General features: G+C 38.0%; 1 protein-coding gene across 1 annotated transcript; it reads right to left on the reverse strand.

Moving 5' to 3' along the window:
* Positions 1 to 278: 278 nt before the first annotated feature.
* On the reverse strand, positions 279 to 21439 carry foxp3b (forkhead box P3b). Its single transcript, XM_058642007.1, has 14 exons — positions 21321 to 21439; positions 20811 to 20917; positions 16338 to 16405; positions 8349 to 8533; positions 7745 to 7835; positions 7471 to 7633; positions 6442 to 6534; positions 6015 to 6102; positions 5853 to 5927; positions 4875 to 5028; positions 2660 to 2736; positions 1433 to 1534; positions 948 to 1069; positions 279 to 530 (listed from the first exon to the last, which is right to left on the reverse strand). The coding sequence occupies exons 4-14, from the start codon at positions 8529 to 8531 to the stop codon at positions 470 to 472; spliced, it is 1209 nt and encodes a 402-aa protein (XP_058497990.1). The 5' UTR covers positions 8532 to 8533; positions 16338 to 16405; positions 20811 to 20917; positions 21321 to 21439; the 3' UTR covers positions 279 to 469.
* Between the last annotated feature and the right edge of the window lie 262 nt (positions 21440 to 21701).

The following is a 21701-nucleotide window of genomic DNA, read 5'->3' on the forward strand; positions in this document are numbered from 1 at the left end:
ACTACATCACCTTACATTACATTCATAATAAAACATTCAGACAGAATACAATAAGTGGAGAGTGATACGACTTAAAGTCTCAAAGGAAAACTGAGCTGCAAGAACACAAAGACATTCCCACCACACTGAATAAAGTATTAAAACATCATTATCAATTCAAATATTAATATCAACCATAACGCTGTTTTTTTTGTTTTTTTTAAATGAATGCCAGATCACTGTTATAAATGAATCTTTTTTTGTCTTCAACTACTGGTTGATGAATGGGTGAAATCAAGTCAAAATTGTATTTATTTTATTTCTGTTGAATTAAAAATCAATGCGTACAAAAAAAAATAATTCTTCATGTAGCAAAGAAAAAGAAAAAGAAAAGAAATACAACCACATGTAACATTTTTTAAACAACAAAATCAAAACAGAAATCAAAATCATCATCACTTCAGCTGCACAGTTCTGTCCATGCTGGTGTTCATGCGTCCTCTGGACAATAATACTGTGAGTAGGATGTGAGCCACTTGACAGGACAGTCCCTGGAAACACACACATTTAGTGTGACAAACACACAGATTTTCACAGTTAGTTATTCCTCTTAAGACACACACACTTTGACTTTCCAAAGATAACCTTTACCTCACCACAATCCAAATCTTAGCCCTAAACTTAAAACCAGTTCCTCAGAAATTAGGTACTGCCTCATTAGGACCAGGTTTTGGGCTCCATGAGGACTACTGGTCCTCACATGGTCAGTGTTTATGCCAGAAAATGTCTGGAAACAAATCCAAGTAGAGATAGTGCACTCCATAGCCCCATACCCCAACCTTAACTACCACAAATAAATGCCTAACCCTAAACCCAACCCTGACCCTACATACATATCTGCACATTCACAGCAGCACTGAGACACATCAGGTTCCACACTTGTTTATGTATGTGAGGATGTTCAGTACCTGTGATACTTCTGTCCTTTCCTCCTCTGGTATTCTGTTTCATCCACCGTCCACACAGCTCCTTTCCCTCCCTCCACTCGTACAAAACACTTGTGTAGACTGAGGTTGTGACGCACTGCATTCTGGAGAGAGAGAGAGAGAAGAAGAAAATGTTTAACTGACGATATGAATCAAATGAAGAAGAAGGAGCTTCATTTTTCTCACTGGATTACGTAGATGAATTTGTAGCCACTGTTGCCATGGTGACACCAGGGGGCTTAGATGAGCTTGCCTGGACCAAAGTTTTTCAAGAAATTTCATTTACACATGAGTCCAGGTTGAAAAATACTGGAATTCCACTTTAAGCTGACCAACATGAACACGATGCAAAACCAGACATCTAATATAAGTGAATACAATGCATGTGATACAGTGTAAACTATGTAGTAGTAGTGTCATGTAAATGATTTCTCTTGTATTATAATAACAAATAAAGAGGTTCAAACCTTCCAGGTGGCAGTGTTGTGTCTGAAGTAGCAGAACATGGTGGTAAACCAGTTGTAAATATCATTAAGCGTGCGCTGTTTTTCTGGAGACTCCACAATCGACTGCAAAAAGTCACAAACAAACAAACCAGTTCGTGACAGATAATTGTATCGGTTTATTGATTAGATGGACGTCATTAATTCAGTAATTTCTGTCAAACATGGATATAGCACACAAACACACACACACTGGATATGTGTTAAAGGGACAGTTCAGGTATTTAGAAGTGTGGTTGTATGATGTTTTGCACTGACTTCACCAACCGTGCTGCCAGTCGACAAAAACCAGCCTGAGACATGGATGCCGTGGGGACTTGTCGCTGTCGCTTTCTTAACAGTTACTGACTATGGTGACATTGTTGACATGAATGCCACTACCAGCTCTCTACAGATGCTGGACACCGTCTACCACCAGTGTCATACCCCGCTGTAAACACCTCACCCACTACTGCACGCTGTATTCTCTGGTCATTTGCATTGGTACAACTTCATCTACAAATCAATCCTTGGACTGCTGCCCTCATATATCTCTTTCAACATGTCACGCAGACATGTGCTCCCGGGCTTGGCAAAATTACATTTTCTTACTCTGCTCCTTCAACCTGGACCAACCTTTACAACAGGATCTGAAGTTGTCCAGTTTGATTCCGTTGGGGGACTTCAAACGAACATTAAGGGCATTTGAAGAATCTCTGGAAACGTGTTCCTGTTCTTAGCATTGGCACTTAATTTTGCTGTACTTCTGTGTTCCTGTAGTCTGTTCATAACTAATTATTGTTTGATATATTGTACGTTTGTCTGAAAGAGGTCTCTCTTGAGAATGAGACCGGTTAAATAAAAAACAAAAAACAGATGGTTCACCATATAAAAATCTATGCCTACTTAATTTTATAATATTTTAAGCAATTATCTGTGGATTTTCTTACTGTTTTCTCACAGGAAAATACACTTTTGTTATTGGAGAAAACCTGTTTTTCCCTGTGTACCTGCTGACAGTCACGTTTTCAGAGAGAATGATTCTCTTTGTTTTTGTCCAGCTGGTTCAGAAGGATTGGAGAAGTCAGTACTGGGTGCAAAAAAATCCTGAGCTACCACTTTAAAGATTGAGCCATGAAAACTTCTTCAGAATCACTGTTACATACTTTTTTTACTGTGAAAACAACAACAATAACAATAACAGAAACTCACCCATCGTATCAAGTAGGCGTAAGTGTACGGAGGCCTGATGTTTTTGTGTTTGTAAAATTCAATACTGGGGACCACATCTGCACAACAACAACAACAACAACAAGAGTGAAGTGTCATTACGACAGAAAAACACACAATGTTCTGTATTTACAGTATGTTGTCCACTGCAGATGACGACTTGGAGCAATAATTCAAAAACATTCACACGTTCACTCTCACACAGTCATATGACAGCTGTGGCTCAGGAGGTAGAGCATGTTGACAGCACTGCATATTGACGCTATGGAAAAAAAACTCGAAGAACTGTTGACGTTGATGATATTGTAATTAGGGTGTAATAAGGTGTTGGATGGAACAGAACTTATAACTGTCTTGTCACACTGCCTAATTAGTAAATACTTAAGATTAGAGATTTCCCCCTTTGATTTAAACATGTTTACTTTTTATACAAGTTATTTTCCGCATTAATTTGACCTCATATTTGGTGTCTATGCATTTTACACATTAGCTGGCCTATTTCATAATCGCTTAAATCATTCAATTTCAATGACTGAGTTATGATTCCCCACTTCTCTTTTTTGTGATATAAAAATTAAACAATCAAAAATAAAATCATCTTCATTTTATCACAATTAAAAAATGTAGTCAACTCCAAAAAGTGTGATATTGACTAAATGTGACAAAACCTACAATGGTTGTTTGATTTTAGGGCTGAATTTAGAACTGAACAGTAGGTGCTCACTAGGGATGGGATTTGATGACAATTTAACGATTCTGATTCCATTATCGATATTGCTTATCAATCCGATTCCTTATCGATTCTCATTGGGTGAGGGAATAAGTACAAATTTGTTTGTTTATATTAACTCTCTTTACTTTTTAAGCCCAACTGCCATTATGTGCCATAAAAACTAAAAGCACAGACTGCTCAGTGACATTCGTTTATCCTCGCCTCGACATTTTATTCTTCCCTGCCTCTGTGAACGGAGTAGCTAGAGGTGCACGAGAGTAACTTGCTGCAGCCTCGGAGCCAGCCAGACACTGGCCGTCATCATCATCATCATCTAAACAATGGAGATTATTCGTATCGTAAAAGTTTACACAATGAATTGGCGCTCATAGTCGTAGTAGTCCTGCCTGGAGAGTTCAATAACAGATGGCGTCCCGTTGCTGCTTGACTCGTCGCTAAGTAGCAGTGTATCACACACGCGACAGTCCTGCAAATGAATTGGATGGTGTGTGGCCAAATGTTTCTGCATTTTGGACGAAATGGAAACTTTACAAGTGTTGCCCGTGGGAATTTGATACACACACACACAGGACACAATAACTGGGGTTTTATAGCTTTACTATGGGACAGTCGGCCTGAATCAATAACCCAAATATCTGAGGGCGGTTATACAAATTTGATATTTGAAAAGAAATCAAATTAAAATATAAAATGTCCCAAAATACGGCAGTGGCAGAGGAGACTTTCACCAATCGTAGTTCAACGTGTTTCCTTACTTACCACCGAAGTTAGCTGCTAACCGTGGTGGACGCCTAGCATGTTCACATCCTGAAACGTATTTCCATTCTCTATCAACTACCATGTTCGGTCGATTATCAAGCAGGTAAGTTCCAGTGTATAATATGTTCCACCATGTGTGTGTTCTGTAACGTTCGATTCAAACAACAGAGTGTCCGTTAGCCACTTCGCACACATCCAGCAGAAGGAAAAACCACAACAACCCAGAATGCACTTCGCGCTAAACCCTAACAGGGCTCAATGCTGCCCCCCTGTGACCAAAAGTGTCTGTGTGCATTTCTGTGCTTTACAAAACGATGACATAGAAAAATAGAACACATTAAAATCTTACATTGCAGTGTACAATAACATCTGGGTTTAATTACCACCCGGCTACACAAGTGACCGTCAGAGTGCACCACACTGACCACACTTCAGAGCGCTTCTGCCTCGGTGTCTTCTGAACCAAAACAACGCAGCGCGTGTGTGACGTCATGAAGCATTTGCGACGAGCGGAACCGATAAGCGGAATCATTAAGCAGGCATACTAAGGGTTCCGAGGAATCGATTGACTGCGCACCGGTTCTGGAGAAGATCTCGATTCCCATCCCTAGTGCTCACACAGTGTAAAGCTCAGAAATGTTTTTTTTTATCGTTCCTGTAACATTTGGTGAATGAGAAACTGTCACAGAAGTGTTATTATTTTACCTGTCAGGAGGTTGGCAGAAGCAGCAGTAGTTCTGTAGCCATGTTGGGACAGTTCCTCCAGCTGTTTCATGCACCACTGTTGTACTTGGTCTCTGTCTGCCACCTGAGGCTGTGGCAGGAACAGAGGGAGGCTGTACGGCCACTCAGAGGCTGCCTTTTACATGAGGAACGTGATTTAAAGAGCAATCATAAACAAAGTTCAAAACTATTTATATTCTGGTGTTGTTGTGTTTTTCTGGCATTGTGGTTGTAAGAGGTGCTGACACATAGTCAGTGTGTTATATACAGTTAAACAGAAGAGAAGAGGCTCATCTGATAAAGTGTATTCATGTTTGCCACTTTAACTTGTCATTAAATGGCCTTTTCCAACAAGTATGTGTCGCTTTGTAACCCGTTACCTCACCCGCACCAAAGTCCATAGAAAAAAACAGCGATTTAATTTCACAGCAAACATGAGTTGTTGATCCACTGCTGCCTCCAGCAGTGAGTTCAAATGTGTTACTTTTTGACTTAGACGTTTGAAATACTTGGGTTGGGTTTACCTTCATGAGAGAAACTTGCCAAATGAGACAGCAATTGACCAGAAACTCCTGTGTCTCTGTGAGCTAAAAATGCTAATTTTCTCAATGGAATTTGGTGCATGAGAATGAGTGGTTTACAAGGTGACAAAAATGTAAGTCTTCGGTCAGAAAATACATTGTAACAGTGTGATAAAACAGCAACTATGTTCCTAAAACAGCATACATTTAAGCTGCGTAGGTTTTTTTAGGTGAGGCTTTTGTTTGACAGTGCCGTTTTCACTGAGCGTGTGGCTGCCTCTGTGCTCGCTGTTTGCTGCATGCAGATCTCAGTCTGCTGCACGTGAGTCACTGACTTTTCACCTCATACAACTGAACAATTTTTTTAAGATGCTCTCAGAAAATCATTTTATCGGCAGATGGAGGTGAAAGAAAGAACGTGAGTCAGAATTGAACATACCAGATCAGTGTACTTGTGTTCAGAGAGGTGCAGATGAAGTTGCATCGCAAGGAGTTTCTGTTTTTCCAGAATGAGCTGAAAATAAAACAAAGTCAAATTTACCTTCATTTGGCTAAAATAACAGATCACACAATTTAAGACTGGTGTCTTTCTACATCTCACCTGACTCTCCATGTACTGGACTATATCCTGCTGGACCCTCCACTGAGCAACACTTCTGTCACCATGACTGTGTTCAGAATGGAGATGCCTACAAGACAAGATATGATGATGTTGAGACAATATCTGGAAATACACTTGTATTCTAGAAAACATAAAATCAGAGCGAACCACTGCGATAAAGTATGCAGCATATAAATAATGTTATATAATTTTCTTAAACAAAAAAATTACCTACATGTAAAGTTACATACTGTACATTTAATCATTCCCAGAATGTCAAAACTTTTATTTTCTTGACGTAATCATTACTTTCCAACCTTACAACCTTACATCAGTGCTTCATCTGTAAACTGCTCTGAGGTGAAAAACAACCATTTCAAAAAATGTCACTACACTTCAGTGACGAGCGGTTCAGCCGTCCACTCACTTTAAGAAGCTCTGGAAATCTTTAGAGACTGCGTCACAGCCCGGCCAGCGGCAGAAGCCACTCACAAACAGAGCACTGCTTCCCTCAGAGACACTGGAAGAAAAAGATATAATATGACACCACTGTCAGACTTAAATTCGAGGACAATACAGGCTTTTTTTCTGGTGTGGTTGTGTAAGGTGCTGACACATAGTCAGATCCGAGTGTGTTGTGTGCACTGACTACACCTAGAACCTTCATGAGACAGACAGACACACAAGAAAAGCAGATTTTATAAAAATCTACACCAGCTTGAATGTATGCTATCTTAAAAGATACAGTGTGTAAAATATAGAAACGTCTTGGTAAGTTCAGTTCAGTCCAGTTGACTTTATTTATACCCTTATACCGTGGGTTTTGTTTGCAGTGTTTCACACAGACATAGACAATTGAGACAAAACTGCACAAGACATGGGGGTGGATAAATACAAAGGATTGAAAAGAGAATAAAAGAAGATAGAAAAAGATAAAATACCATAAAGAAACCAGCAGAGTGCATCAATAAAAGACCTGTTTAGGTTGTCTTATTTAAAGGGATTGTTGCTGCAGGGATGAGGCTGTACCTGTAGCACTTTAGGACTTTAAATCTCCGACCAGAAGGAGAATAAGGGGTGAGAGTCATCATTACTCATGTTGTAAAGTTCCCTTACCTCCCCCATTTCCTCCAAGAACGTGGGAAAACCTATATAGCCTTCATTTCGTATCAAAACTCAAAAGATGTTTTAGTTTGTCCATAATGTAAAAACATGGTGGTCCAAAATGGAGGCCTCCATGGAACTGACCCAGTGCCTGATATAAAAATGAAACATGGACACAACAAGTTTGACTGTGGTCCTTTCTGTGTGGAGGTCTCTCCCACGGTTCAAAAACAAAACCCAAACACATTTAACTGGACACTCTAACTGAAAGTAGGTGTGAGTGTGAGAGGGAATTTTACTTTTTGCTCAGTGTAAATTATCATTCAACACGACGTGAAAATGCAAAAGTCACCCATCATGAAGCCTGGCCTCGATGGAACTCTGACTTGGACCATCTGTCCTCAGAGGCAGCAGGTGATGACTTTGTCTGACTAAAGGGCCCATCTGTGGTGAAGAGGACAAGGAAGGACGGCCTGTGTCCTCCTCTTTCTCACCAACAGAGGGGGCAGCATTTTCTAGACACAACAGAGGAAGAAAAAACGAATTTAGGTTTTTGTACTAATTTGGTTAAAACATCTAAAATGATGACATGGTAATGTTGCGAGTGTGTGGGGATGAGGATGTACCATGTTGTCGTCTGGAAGCCATTTGGAAAACGTGGCGCAGCACTGACGGTCTCTGCTGCTTCTGTCTGATGCCTTCACCACCACTCCAGCACTGAGTGGGAACGAATGTCATTATTAATATTTACGACACTGATAACATGACAGAAAGGTACCACTTAACAACTGAGACTAATACATTATCTATAGGTTCCCAAACTTAAGAGTGCCTTAAGTTTCTGAGGTCCAAACCCAAACCTTGAATCACGATCAATAATTCCGATATATATTATTGTTTTCATGTGACCATGGGGATACAAAAATTCAGTGCAGATTAATAATCCGTCCACTTGACTTCATTTCTGAACTTGCATATCTTTAAACACATGCATGTGGTTATTACAGCTGAGCTCTATATCATATTTTCCATTTTTAAGAATAATGAAATCTCATGAGTACATTACACTTCCCCTAAAACACTTGAAAATTATTAAAATATTGGCAAGACCTGACATGAACAGGGGCCCAGATGGCTGTGAGGATTTAATCTGTGTGTTTTGGAGAATTCTGGGGTGTTTTTGTTTGTTTGTTCCAGCAGAGTTGTCTGATGTTGTTGGCTGAGTCATACCTGACTTCCTGAGGCAGGTGCTGATTCTACACTCCTGGTCTGAGGAGGACGAGGAGGAGGAGGAAGAGGAGGAGGAGAAGAGGAAAGAGGAGGAAGTGACTCCTCAGGTTGTTTGATCTTGTCCTGCGTTGGTTGAACTTGGGGCTGTCCACATCTCACTCTCTGACTGGATGTTTCTGGCATCTCTGCAGTGACAGAAGAGACAGTGATATTTATTCTCAATAGAGAACGTAAGGTTGTTTCGACTAGTGGTTATTTTCACAATTACTTAATCTGTCGATTATTTCTTTCATTAACTGATTATTTGCTTGGGCCGTAAAATGTTTCCCAAACCTCTGAAATGTCTTGTTTTAACCACAAACTACAATGATTCAGTTTTAATACATTAATAACTGCAACAACAACAACATGGTTGTAAAACACATAAAGTGACTAATTTACTGTTAAAAGCTTTAATAAAAAATAACTACTGCACACAACCGATACATTTGCGTTTATATTAAGAGAAATATCCATTAGTGTGTATGCATACATAGTTTATACATGTACACTTAATTTGAAATATTAAATTCATTTTAATCAATTCAGCAATACAGGTTTTTACTTCAGGCTCCTGACTGGAGCATTAGCTGGAAACTGTAGTTGTACACAACAATTACAAATTGTTGAAAATCTCATTGCAGCCGTGTTGGTGTTTTAGTCTTCGAAAACATTAAATGTGATGGTTTTCCTGTTCCAAAAGCTGTGGTTGTTCATCAGCAGGTGCGCACACACACACACATTCTTGTATACCTGTCTTAGTGAGGACATAATGCATTCCCTAGCCCCTTACCGTAAACTTAACCATCACAACTAAATGTCTAACCCTAACCCTTAAAAAGGACCAGCCAAGATGTCCCCACAAGGTCAAAATGTCCTCACAAAATAGGCTTTTTTCCTCTCACCCTAGTAGACTCATGTTAACATAGAAACACACACACACACCGGTTTGCACAGCTAATTCTTACATTCATTTGGACATCCTACACAAAGCATTATCACTAACCTTAACCATAACCAGTTAACGCCTAACCCTAACAATTCAAATAATTCCTAAACTTGACTAGTCCGTCAGAAACGAGGTTCTGTTTCTATAGGACCAGGTTTTGGTCTCCATGAGGACTACTGGTCCTGACAAAGTCAGTGTTTATGTGGCAGAGAAGGCTGTAACAAAACACGTGCGAGTGTGCAGAGTGTGCATGATGAAATGCGTCACCTGTAACCACTGGGACTTGTGTTTGTAGAAGATGCCTGCAGATCAGATGCTATCTTTCCTGGTGAGTGTTGTTTCACTTTGTGAAATTCAGCTGTGTCTGAGCTGCTCAAAGCTGCTCATTTCTTCATTCTTACAGTAAAGTGACATCAGAGCTTTGGACGATCAAACACCCTCGCACTTTGTTCACAGAGAAGGTTGTGATTTTGTTCTTCACAAAGAAAAACAACAAACAAATCTGATGTTCATGTCCTTGAAAAAGTTTGTTTACTGATAAAACGAACATAATGCTTGAATTAGACCACAAACGACAATAATCTGATTACGCTATGTTGTTGTAAAATTGACTGATGGCCTTTTTCTTTAATATTTTAAAGGGATATTTGTAGTAGCGGTGTGAGCGCACTCTACGCCTAGAACAAGCATAAGACAGACAGACATGCTCTTAGGGACAACACAGCTGCCAGCAGGCATCAGGAAAAACAGATTCTTGCTACTTAAAGTGGAACTAAACCCCTAAACCACTTTTTAAAAAAATAAACCAGTGTATATGTGTATCTAGTAATGCTATTTGTTGTTAAAAATCTGTGCATCTACTGCCTCTCTCTGGTCAAACACCAGCCACTGCGTTCGAATTTTGCCATTGGTTGTTTTAGACCTTGCTTGCATCACTGGTACACTCTTACATCACTATCTTGTCCAATCAGTGTGAGGCTCTTTGTCACAGACTCCTCCCCCTTTTTGTAAATGCAGGCACAGTGAGAGTTTAAGTAGAGCTGTCTCTAAATACACCAGACTCCTCTGTTAAATATTGAGATTTTAGGCATTTCTTTTCTAAATGTTGGAGCACGTTTTCAGGATTTTTAAGTCTTTTTAAGTGATCTACAGTTTGGCATCGTTCGGTTTGATTCTTGTGTCGGATGTCGCGCTCCTGACTCTTCCCGTGACGACACTCTCTGACCAATCTGTGGCCGGCAGTCTGTCGACATCCCATTTTAGTATTGACTCACATGGAACCTCTCCACAGCAGGTACTAAAAATAGCACCAGATATGAGGTACTGTCACTGATGGAAAAGCAGAAACATCAGTTGAGCCAAACATGCTAGAACTGTATAGAGGAAAAAGGAGCCAATCCCAGACGGGGTACACCCTGGAGAGACAATCAGAGTTTTGGAATGTGACAGGAAACTGGAGAACCCACATTATTTTCAAAGGAGATGTCAAAGAAGTAGAACAAACTGGCCTTTGTTGACTGTCTATTTTAGCTCATCCATCCATCCATTATCTACTGCTTTATCCTCCACCGGAGGGTTGCAGGGGGTTTGGTGCCAATCTCAGCAGACTAATGGCGTAGTTCCACCGGCACTACTATTCACCATTCACTCTCACATTCACACCTATGGTCAATTCAGAGTGACCAATCACCTAATCCCCATATTGCATGTTTTTTGGACTGTGGGAGGAAGCCGGAGAACCCGAAGAAAACCCACGCACACACAGGGAGAACATGCAAACTCCATGCAGAAAGGCACTTGTTCCAACCGGGGCTAGAACCCCGGTCTTCTTGCTGCAGAGTGCTAAACACTACATTAACCGTGTGGCCCGATGTTTCTAATTTTACCTGCTACCTTAGCTGAACAGTTATCTAAATTTAAACTTTCCACTTATGAGAAAAGCAGTCATCTATCCTGTCCTGTGTCTTTGGCTTTGTCTTTTCCCACGTTACGGAAGCATGATGTTTAATCTTGTTTAGTCATGATGGTATGAAAGATCTCAGCGTTACATTATCATTACATAAGTAGGTGATAGTGAGTGCCATCATGTGCAGTGTGTAAATAAAGTTTCGTGTGAAGTGCATGGGCGCCCCTTTCCCAGCTATCTCACTGTCACATCAGAGATTTCTTTAAAGTTGAGTAGGGAAGCGACGTGCATCTAACCAAACAGCCTGATACCATATTTGTTCTGCAAATGCACACCCACAGACACAGGAATTGAGTAAAAAGTGAGAGCGCCAGAATATGTGTGGCTTCTCACCATCATCTCTCATTCTGGTTTTCCTTATTTACTCTGTCTCAACAATCAAAGTGTCTTTCTGTGTATGTGTGTGTTGTGACAAAGCGAGCAGAGTAATTTTAAGCGATGTTCGATATTTGGTATTCCTCTGAGTCAACATCTTTCGGCAACAAACACGTTTGAAGTGTTTCCTGTTGGAAATTGTAATCAGCCACATTACAGTCTGGAAAGTTGCAGATATTGGCCTCATATTGGTACTACGACGTGTGTGGGTTTATTATTCACATACTTCTCAAAGTCTGAAATTACTGAGTAGGAGACGTCTGTTTTTAGATCTTTGATCTAAAATTAATCAGGGGTTAATCATTCAAGAGTGTGTGTGGGTATGTGTGTGTGTGAGAGAGAGTGTGTATCTGTATTTGTCACCTCTTTAGGACCTTTTCTAGCATAAACACTGACCTTGTCAAGACCAGCAATCCTTATGGAGACCAAAACCTGGTCCTAATGAGGAATTTTTTGAGGAAGTAAGACTAAGCTTTGAATTGTGGTTATGGTTAAGGTTATAGTTAAGGTCAAGGCTTTGTTTAGGCTGTCCAAATGAATGGAAGTCGATATGAGAGAGAAATAGCTGCGCAAATGAGAAGAGCTGTGCAAACGTGTGTATGTGTATGTGTATGTGTGTGTGTGTGCGTCTGAACGTGTATGTATGTCTTTGTGAGGACCAAAAAAAGGAAGGGAGGAAACCCTAACCCATTTTGGCTGGTCCTCAAAACTTTAAAGGTATTTTTTAGGTTAACACCTGGTTTTAGGTTAGAATTAGGTTAAGGGTTAGGGTTAGGCATTTAGTTCTGATGGGGTTAGGGTAAGGTGTGTGTGTATATATATTTCCACGTTGAATTGTCTGCTCCATTATTGTAAATATCAGTTCTCAATAAACACACAAGTAAACCTAATAACTTATTTCATCTTAATTTTGCTGCAGCACACAGGGGAGGTTTCTTTGAGCAACATAAAACAGGTTCTCCAGAGTGAACCCTGACAACGTCACACACCGTGGCATATTCTGAAGAGAGCCTGAGGAGGAGGGCAACAGTGGAGGTGGCATGTGAGAAAAGAGTACAGTGGTCTACTGACAGATATCACTTTATCCTTGTTGTGTCTTATAACATCTAACCTTTCTCACTAATGCAGCCTGATAGAAACGTGGGCTGGTTCACTGCTAAGTTCTACTGCCAACTGATACGATGGAAGAATACACAGGTACTTGATAATAGGGACTAACTGTTTTTCATTTATTTATTATGATTTAATCTTCAAGACATTTTTTTGTTATATATATTTATTTATTTATTTATTTATGATTTGTGTCTTTAATTATTTAAAAGATTTGTTTATTTTAGTTATAATTACTCACATTTTCACCTTATGGTGAATTGTATGTGTTGACTTTTGTGTGTTTGTGTGTTTTAGGATGTTGTTCAAAGCTAATTTTGTTAAAGCTAACATTAGAACTCGTAATTTAAGGTTCTGATTCACTACTGAACTGTTGGAAATCCTGTGAAAAAAGTGTGTTGAGCCATTGGAGTAGTGAAGTTAACATGAAAGAATAAGATTATCACATCATTAGAAAGAAATATAACGATTAATCCCACTATTGATTTTAGGTGAAACACACATTACGATTGTTTTCTTTTCTTTTTTTTCACTGGAAAGAGTTAAAATATCAGTATTTATTGAGTTTTTGATGTGTTTTAAACCTGCACAAATGCCTTGGTATGGTTACACACACACATTCAGAGTTATTTACAAATCATTGCGTGCATGGCTCAATCTTATATTTCACTTTACTTTTAGATAATGTGACACACAGTTGTGACCATGTTGTGTCTATTTATTACTCCATAGTCATGACCATGGCAGTTCAATTTTAACTCTAATTGCACACATGGGGAAAGTGGGTTAATCGCACATCTGATGAGGAATTAACGCTTTCATCATGTGTGAAATTTTATAACCTTTTCATTGTTAAAGTCATCGCTTATGATAATGCCCATGTTCCCAATCCTTTTCATATAGTTGAGACACAAGGTGTGTGGTTTCAAATGAGGCCATTGAATGAACTATTTAAAAATGTAGTGAAGAAAAAGTAAGAAAAAGACTATGTTTTTGTCAATTGTTTCAGAGCTAAGGTGAATGTTTGGACGGCTGTCTTCCTCTGAAGCCTCATTTCCTGATTCCATAGCTGTTACTCTCATAGTGAACAGCTAACTGAGGTGTTAAACGGGTTCTGTCAGACAAGTAAAGATGATCTGCAGGAGGACACGTGGACACATCTGGATCAAAGCTCCTCTGTTCTCGCTTTGAATCTCGTTGAACCCAACGGTGTTTGGGACAAATGAGTCACCTTTATAAATAGAAGCTTGCATGCGTGTGTGTAATGTATACACACAGTCTTAGACAACATTTTCCATTTCACATGAACACCTGCTTTTACTCATGCCTCTTATCACCTTTTGTCATTTAAGTTTGATTCTTGAAATGACACATGTATTATTTTACAATTCTGACTTTTAGAGACTGTCTCAAATGTTAACCGTATTTAAACTGTGACTCAAATTAAAAAAACAAACAAAAACAAAACTGAAGAGTTAAACTATACTTTTGTACTTTTGCCAAAGCTATTGTAAGCTTATGTCTAGTGTTCAAGTATATTTTGTTACATTATTCAAAAGCACAAAAATGTGTGGAAATAAGTTAACGTTTCGTCAAGAATGAAAAATGAATCGCTGTCAAATCGTAAATCTGAAACAATACAATTGGCAAATCAAAAAAGGCTTGCAATTTAATTATTTTATTTCTAACTGTACGACCTTCCAAACTACCAAATTCTCATTTTTGCAAAAGGATGTAATATAATCACTTTTAATTGCAGGTAAGTTTGAACTGACCTTTGACTTCATTCAAAAATGCTATATACACGTCACAATTAGACAAAACGTTGCACTAGTGTAGGAGTTTGGTTTTTTCCTGGAAACGCATTCACAATACAGCAAGTACATGCAGATGTTACATATTTTATACTTATTTTGCCACCTAATTTACCTATACCTACCTATTATTTTATCAAAATAGGTAGACACGACAGATAGACACATGGAACAAAATAAATATTTTGTATAGGTGACTTGAGGTCTCTATTAAACGCTGATACATGATTGAAGTGTTAGCACAGGTGCAACATGAGTGAGACTATTGGTCATCAGGGGTCAGTAATTTTAGCCATTTTAGTTCAGCCATTATCAGTTACAGAAAATGACAGTGTTAGGGTTAACCCATTCATCTTCCTCAGTTTAGGGGTTCATGCACTCACACCGTCGTCCTGACTGACACGAATTGAATTGAATTGAATTGAACGTCATTAACGTGATCAGTTACACCTCACAAAATGGCTGCTGTGCAAATGAGCCATTTGTCTTGTATTTAGAATAATATTTGAGCGACAACAGCGTAATAGGGCTTTGAGTTTAGCAGTTTTGTGTCACAAGTATTCAGAATTTAGCAGTTTTGTGTCACAATTTTTCTGAATTGTGTGTGAAGAGTTGCAGTTTTGTGTAAAATACTGTAGACACTGCAGTTATTACACACACACACACACACACACTCACACACATCATTGTTTTATATCCTCACCAGTCCAGGGAGCAGAAGAGAGGAAGTTATCAGTATGAAGCACTCCGGGAAAAAAATCAATTTAGTGAATATAAATAGTAGGAAATGATGGGACAACATCTCAAATGCTGACCACATGTGCAGTAGGCAATAATGGACAATAAGAGGAGAATCGTCCACTATCTGTATTCACAGGAGTTCATTATTAAAGGCCATAATTATAACCAATTATTCGTGAGAAATAGAGTGAGATTAGAGTAAAGTCAGAAATAAACATTTTCATCGTATATTAATCTTAATCTTGTAATTTCCTCTGAAGCTCCTGCCAACAACCAACAACCAATGAGTTATCATTTCTTCAAGAGACAATCACATTAAAATTAAAAAAATGATTTGAGCATCTTTGGCATTAAACCACAGACATAATGAAATAGGCTTTACTTACAAAAAAAAAAAATATATATAGATATGTATATATTAGTTATTAATATTAATTAAATCGCATTCTTTCACTGCTTCCTGCATGTATATCTATTTATGCATGTATGTGTGTATATATATATACACATATATGTATATATCTATGTTATGTAGATAAATATGACCATAAAACCTTTCTGAATATTTTTACTCTCTGTAAAATATATTTATATGTATATATATATACTTTTACCAACACTATTTTTTACCATAATGTTCTGAGGAGATCATCTTTATAACTTTAATTTTATTTCATTTAGTGAAAAAAAAATAGTCACAGCTGACATTTAAGTCAAGATTTCTATTCAAAAATATGTGATACCACATTTGAATTGATCCAGCGTTTGCATTTGAGGATGCACAACAATGTGGATTAGCAGATTAACATCCACAGTGTGCATGACTTTACTCGTGTGTGTGTTTTATACAGTCTGTGCTGCACACACGACTGAACAGCTCCCACTGAACATTGTAATCCTACTCAACGTCAAAGGCCTTTCCGTGTTTGTCACTGCAATGATCCCAGTTTACAATTTGACGTTTTGACAAAACAGTTAAAATTGGTGCTGCTTACCGTATCTATCACGTGCGAGCACAACCTGAAGCCTGGCCCCGTCTTCCTTCTCTCGGCTGAGGGAAATACTGTAAAATGATTCAGAGGGGGTGTTATTCCACAGGAAATAGTGTTTCTGACAAAAAAGTATGAAAGATAGATCTCAGTATGAAGACGACTAGAAATCCTAGAGAAAAACCCCCAGCACATAACAAATTCCAAAAAGTAGATATTTTTTGTTGGTGTAAACCACATGTGCATTATTCTAGCATGTATATATTTCAGTAAAATATAATTTATATAAATGAAAACTCACCTGATGTCACTCTGAGAAGAGGAGACCACATTAAAGCTACGATATATATCCACTCAGTATTTATACGCACAACAGGAAACGCAGCAAAGCTAAAGCGCGAGTCCTCAGCAAATCAAAACACAAAGAAAACTGACACAAAAATCTTTCTGAACAGGAAAAATAAAAAAATATGTTTGCTGGAAAGTCCATGCCGTTTAACGCGCAGCCAAAACAACACAAACAAGTTTTGTCTTTGTGTGTTTGTGCAGAATTTTAATGCATCTTGTTTTCTCCACCTTTACCTTCACACATTTAACCCGGACCGCTCCAAACACGCTGGATTATTTCAGGAATAATGAGCAATACACAGAGCTGTGCAAAAGTCTTAGGTCTTCTTTTCACCATATATAATTATTTCTCAATCACTTTAATAAAATTCAAGCAGAAAATACAGGGAATATGCTTTTTTTTTTTCTCCTTTATTCAACCAGATAAAAGACCCATTGAGATCAAGATCTCTTTCACAAGGGTGACCTGGCCAAGAAAGAAAGTTAAATAAAAAACAGGAAGGCAGCAACTACAATACAAACATGGAAATACAAAAGTACAACTAGACAAACATAGAGTTGTGATCACAGTAACAATTTAAGAACACAGGCACTGTTCAATGGATTTCTGTTGCCTGTCTTTTAAGATGGAGCGGAAAGCTCCCAGTGAAATAAAAGTTTGCAAATTAAGTTCAGTTTGGAGGGTTCCAAGCAGAGGGGGCAGAGAAACTGAAAGCTTGTTTTCCCATGCATGCCATTAAAAAAAAGCTTGAACAGGTAAAAGTGTCCAGTATTAAGTGTGAGCTCCTCTTACACTTGATCAATAGCAGCACTAAGATTCTCCTGAACCTGGAGTAGTAGCTTAATTAATGTTGTTGGTAAAAACCTTTGTTTATCCTTCTATTTCATGCCACTAACTTACTACTGTACATTTACTTCACTAAATGTTTCTGTTTACTCTGAGTTTACTGTAAATTTACAATGAGTTTACTTTGACTTTACTCCAAATTTACTTTGACTTTACTCCCAGTTTACTTTGACTTTACTCCAAATTTACTTTGACCCTACTCCCAGTTTACTTTGACTTTACTCCAAATTTACTTTGACTTTACTCCCAGTTTACTTTGACTTTACTCCCAGTTTACTTTGACTTTACTCCAAATTTACTTTGACTTTACTCCAAATTTACTTTGACTTTACTCCCAGTTTACTTTGACTTTGCTGTAAATTTACTCAGATTTCACATGACATCATTTATCTGCCCAACTCAGGCAGCAATAATCATATCATTCATCAGTGAATGTCCTATTATTCTTTACTACATTTAAAATCACTCCCATTTACAGCATACAAAAATACTTTTGCACAACACAGGAAAGACCCAAGCCCTAGAAGTACATTTTAATGAATGACCAACTTTTCATTTTCATTCAAGTAGATTTTTAGACCAGTAATTCTACTTGAGTACAATTTCATTAAAGTAAATGTACTTTTTAGAAGAAAATGTTTTGTACTATTTTCACCTCTGATTACAGGTGACTGTGAACCGTTCTCTTGGTATGAAAGTAATGTGCTATGTCAGAAACACTGTTGGAATTACTCAAGAGTCACAAAAAGTGCAGACAGAGAAAACTGAATCCTGTACATAAACTGTATGTACAGTATCGGAGATTCAAAGTGTGTCACAAGAATGAGGTTGGTGTTTCTCTCCCTCTGATATTTGTGTTAGTCACATTGTGTCCTGAGAACTGAGTGGGTTTCATGTTCATGTGAACAGCAAGTTGATGATCTGTATTTATAATCACACACGTGATTCACGTTTTCAGTCGGATTTAAAAAAGCACTCACGTTACCGATAACAGCAACTTGACTCCGCTATGTTCATGTGTCCCACTAAGCCATGGAAGAAACTAAAAAACGAAGCAGCTAAATAGAATCTGGCCATCTCGAATTCTGTATTTACACCTGCTGAGGGTATGTGTCTATAAAGGGCTATTACTGGTAATTACCTGCCTCCAGTCTATTTTGTGTAAGCTAAAGACACTTAAATGAAAAATAAATGTTGGATATGAAGCCAATAGTTTTTTGGTTTTTTTTACATGTGTGAAGTTCTATATTGTACATTTACTGTATCAAATACAAGGAAAACATCCTCATGTAGCTATAGAATATGTAGCTGGGGGGAGAGATACCCAGGTGGTAGTATCCTCAGTCAGAGAACAACAGCTACAGCGTAACCTACATTATTCCTAAAACTAGTGCAAACGCTAGCCTAAGCTCCCAGAATCCATCAGCCCTGGAATCATTTTCGCAGCTGAATCACAGAGACCTGCTCTCAGTGGATGTTTTCTTAGATCCTGAAGTCACATGAATCTGAGTGTTTTAGTGTAGCTGGGTCTCTCTGCCCTGGTTGATCACTGAATGCTGAAAGTTTTATGATTGAATTCTTCTTTTAGATTAATATTTTTACATTTTCCGTACATTTAGCGGTATTTCTATTTTGTCTGTCACTTAAATTGACGGTTAAATCCTCAATTTGCTTTCCTGATTAAATAAAAGTTTGTAGTTAGTTCTTCAAATGGTCACTCACTGTCACTCTAGAGTCTGTGAAAAGATTCCACATCTGTTGAATTATCTTCCTGTCCCTTTTTATTTTATTATATTTATATTTACTATATTTAGTTCATAGATTATTTTCAAATCAAATAATTAATAATAAGTTATTCTGAGGGAAATACATGAGAGGGGGGGTCCGTGGATATACATTTTTCTTGGCTGAGAAAAGAACTTCAAAGTCAAGTCAATTTTGTTTCATTTTGTTTCGATACCTCATGTGTTCGGCTTGAACTGTCACACACGATGGAAACAGTAGACAGGTCAGAAAACTCTTCCAGGTCTCACGGTGTTAATTTTGTTCTCGTGTGAATTTCAGCGGGTGATAAAATCTTTTGATGACTCGACTTTCTGATATAACAAGTGCAGTGAGCAGGTGAGAATTCTGTTTCGAGATTCTTGCTGACAAGATTCTGGGACACTTGTGTGTGTAACGTGCGTAAAGGATGCTGCACTAGCACTCTGTGTTAGTCAGAATGAAAATCATATTGTCGATATGACAGTAACTCACTCCTTCCCGTGTTGGAAGTGAGGATTACTCAGCTGATTCAACCCACACTTGGGTGAGTGGTTGTTTCATTACAGGTTACATAATACTGTACCACTGCCAAAGACATTTCGTTGTGAAAAATTGTCAGCTTCCTCTTATACATAAATGCTATAAAAGGTACATTTTTTTTGCTGATTCATGGAAATTAATAGGAATTAGTCATTTTTTTCTTTGCAAAACATTTGATTTCTCATGAAAAATCAATCAGTGGACAATGTTTGAATGATTCATTCATTTGACTCATTTCAAGATTTGTGTTAGTAATTTTTTTATTTTTTGACGCCACAATCCATGTCAACCTCCACAAAGAATCAATTACATTATTTTTCCTTAACATAATGTTTTTTTGAGTGGTAAAATGCAGGTATTATTCATTGGGTTTTTGGATTTGTGCTTGCAGCAGTTAGAAGGGTTGGGACTTTCCCAGCGGGTAGTGTGAGGAATGCAAACACTGGTGTGTGCATCCAGATTATGTGATTATCTGCTCGTGAACAAACCATTGCTCTGTTCAATTATGTGTATCTGGAATATAAATAAGTAAACACAGCTGTACTCATAAATGTACTGTAGTAAACATACACAGTATTTCTTCGAATTATATAGCCTGTATGTTTGCTCTACTGTATACCTGGAGCTAGTGATTTATTTATCTACAGTACCAATACAGGCAACAGGTAACCAATACAGTTATTCTATATTATTTGTTTCTGAACTTCAGCACATGCTCTGTTCAATTATGTGTATCTGGAACATAAAAAAAATAAACACAGCTGTTGTACTCATAAATGTACTGTAGTAAAGCAACTGTACACAGTATTTCTATGAATTATAAAACCTGTATGTTTGCTCCATACCTGAGCTAGTGATTTATCCATCTACTTTACCAATAAAGACAACAGGCAACCAATGCAGCTATTCTATATGCCTTATTTCAACCTAAACTTACTTCATTAGGTCTTATGTGAACCTCTTGAGTGAGCTTAGCTTACCTTTAAATGTGGGGAGCAATTCAGGGAAGTTCCATTTCAAGTGTTTCTTCCTCTCCATCTTTCATTCACACTATGGATTGTTCCACGGGTCTTTATCTCACAAGCAACTTTAACAAATAAGAGGAAATTGAAAAAAGTCAGAGAGTTTGACAAACTATATCTGTCAGTATTGCTAGCTTGCCCCCTCCAGAGCCATGGTTCTCAAACTGTGGTCTTAATCTAATTTCATTGGTGATAATGGTGTTACTTCGAGAGCTCAATATTTTCTCAGGTGGTACGTTTGAGAACCAGTGACTTAGAGAAAGGCCAAAGCTAGCCAGTAGTTCCACCACACAAGTTTTACAAAATAGTGTGCACTAACTAGCTAAAGCTAACAAGTGGCAGCTAGCTTGAGTGAACTAAGCTAGCCAGCTAACATTACTTTTTAAGTTCATGTTAGAAATACAGAACTAACTGGTCATAAACCAATATAAAGTTGATATATCTGTAGCTACAGTTTTATTGTCTTACATTTTTCTCTTCTGTGCCGAGGCAAAGGTTGAATCGGTTGTCTTCTGCATGAAAATGGCTGACTACAGAAAGTGATGAGTCACAATCTCTAACCCATATTGTTGGGACTGGCACCTGAGGCTGTGTGGGAAGAAAAAACATTTTTAAGAAATACAGATACATTCGTATATCTAAATAGTTTTTATCATGAGTTATTTGGTTTCAGTTGAAGATTGTACAACTGTTCCAAGTTTTTAAAATCCATGAAACTGGTTTACTAGTATTTTTTCAATTCACGTTCAGTCTCACCATATTTAGTGCTTCACTTTGAATATGAAATTAAAACTAGGCCACTAGTAACATTAACTACGCCCTCTAATGTTAAAAAACAAAACAAAGAGT

The sequence above is a fragment of the Solea solea genome, chromosome 11 (genome assembly GCF_958295425.1).
Source record: "Solea solea chromosome 11, fSolSol10.1, whole genome shotgun sequence".
In the NCBI taxonomy this organism is placed as follows: Eukaryota; Metazoa; Chordata; class Actinopteri; order Pleuronectiformes; family Soleidae; genus Solea; species Solea solea.

Coding starts and splice junctions, on each gene's coding strand:
- foxp3b (XM_058642007.1), bottom strand. CDS start 8,531: ATGCCAGAAACATCCAGTCAGAGAGTGAGATGTGGACAGCCCCAAGTT. Junction 7,634..7,744: donor GGCTTCCAGACGACAACATG/GTACATCCTCAT, acceptor TGTTGTGTCTAG/AAAATGCTGCCCCCTCTGTT. Junction 1,535..2,659: donor ACGCCTACTTGATACGATGG/GTGAGTTTCTGT, acceptor GACTTTTTGCAG/TCGATTGTGGAGTCTCCAGA.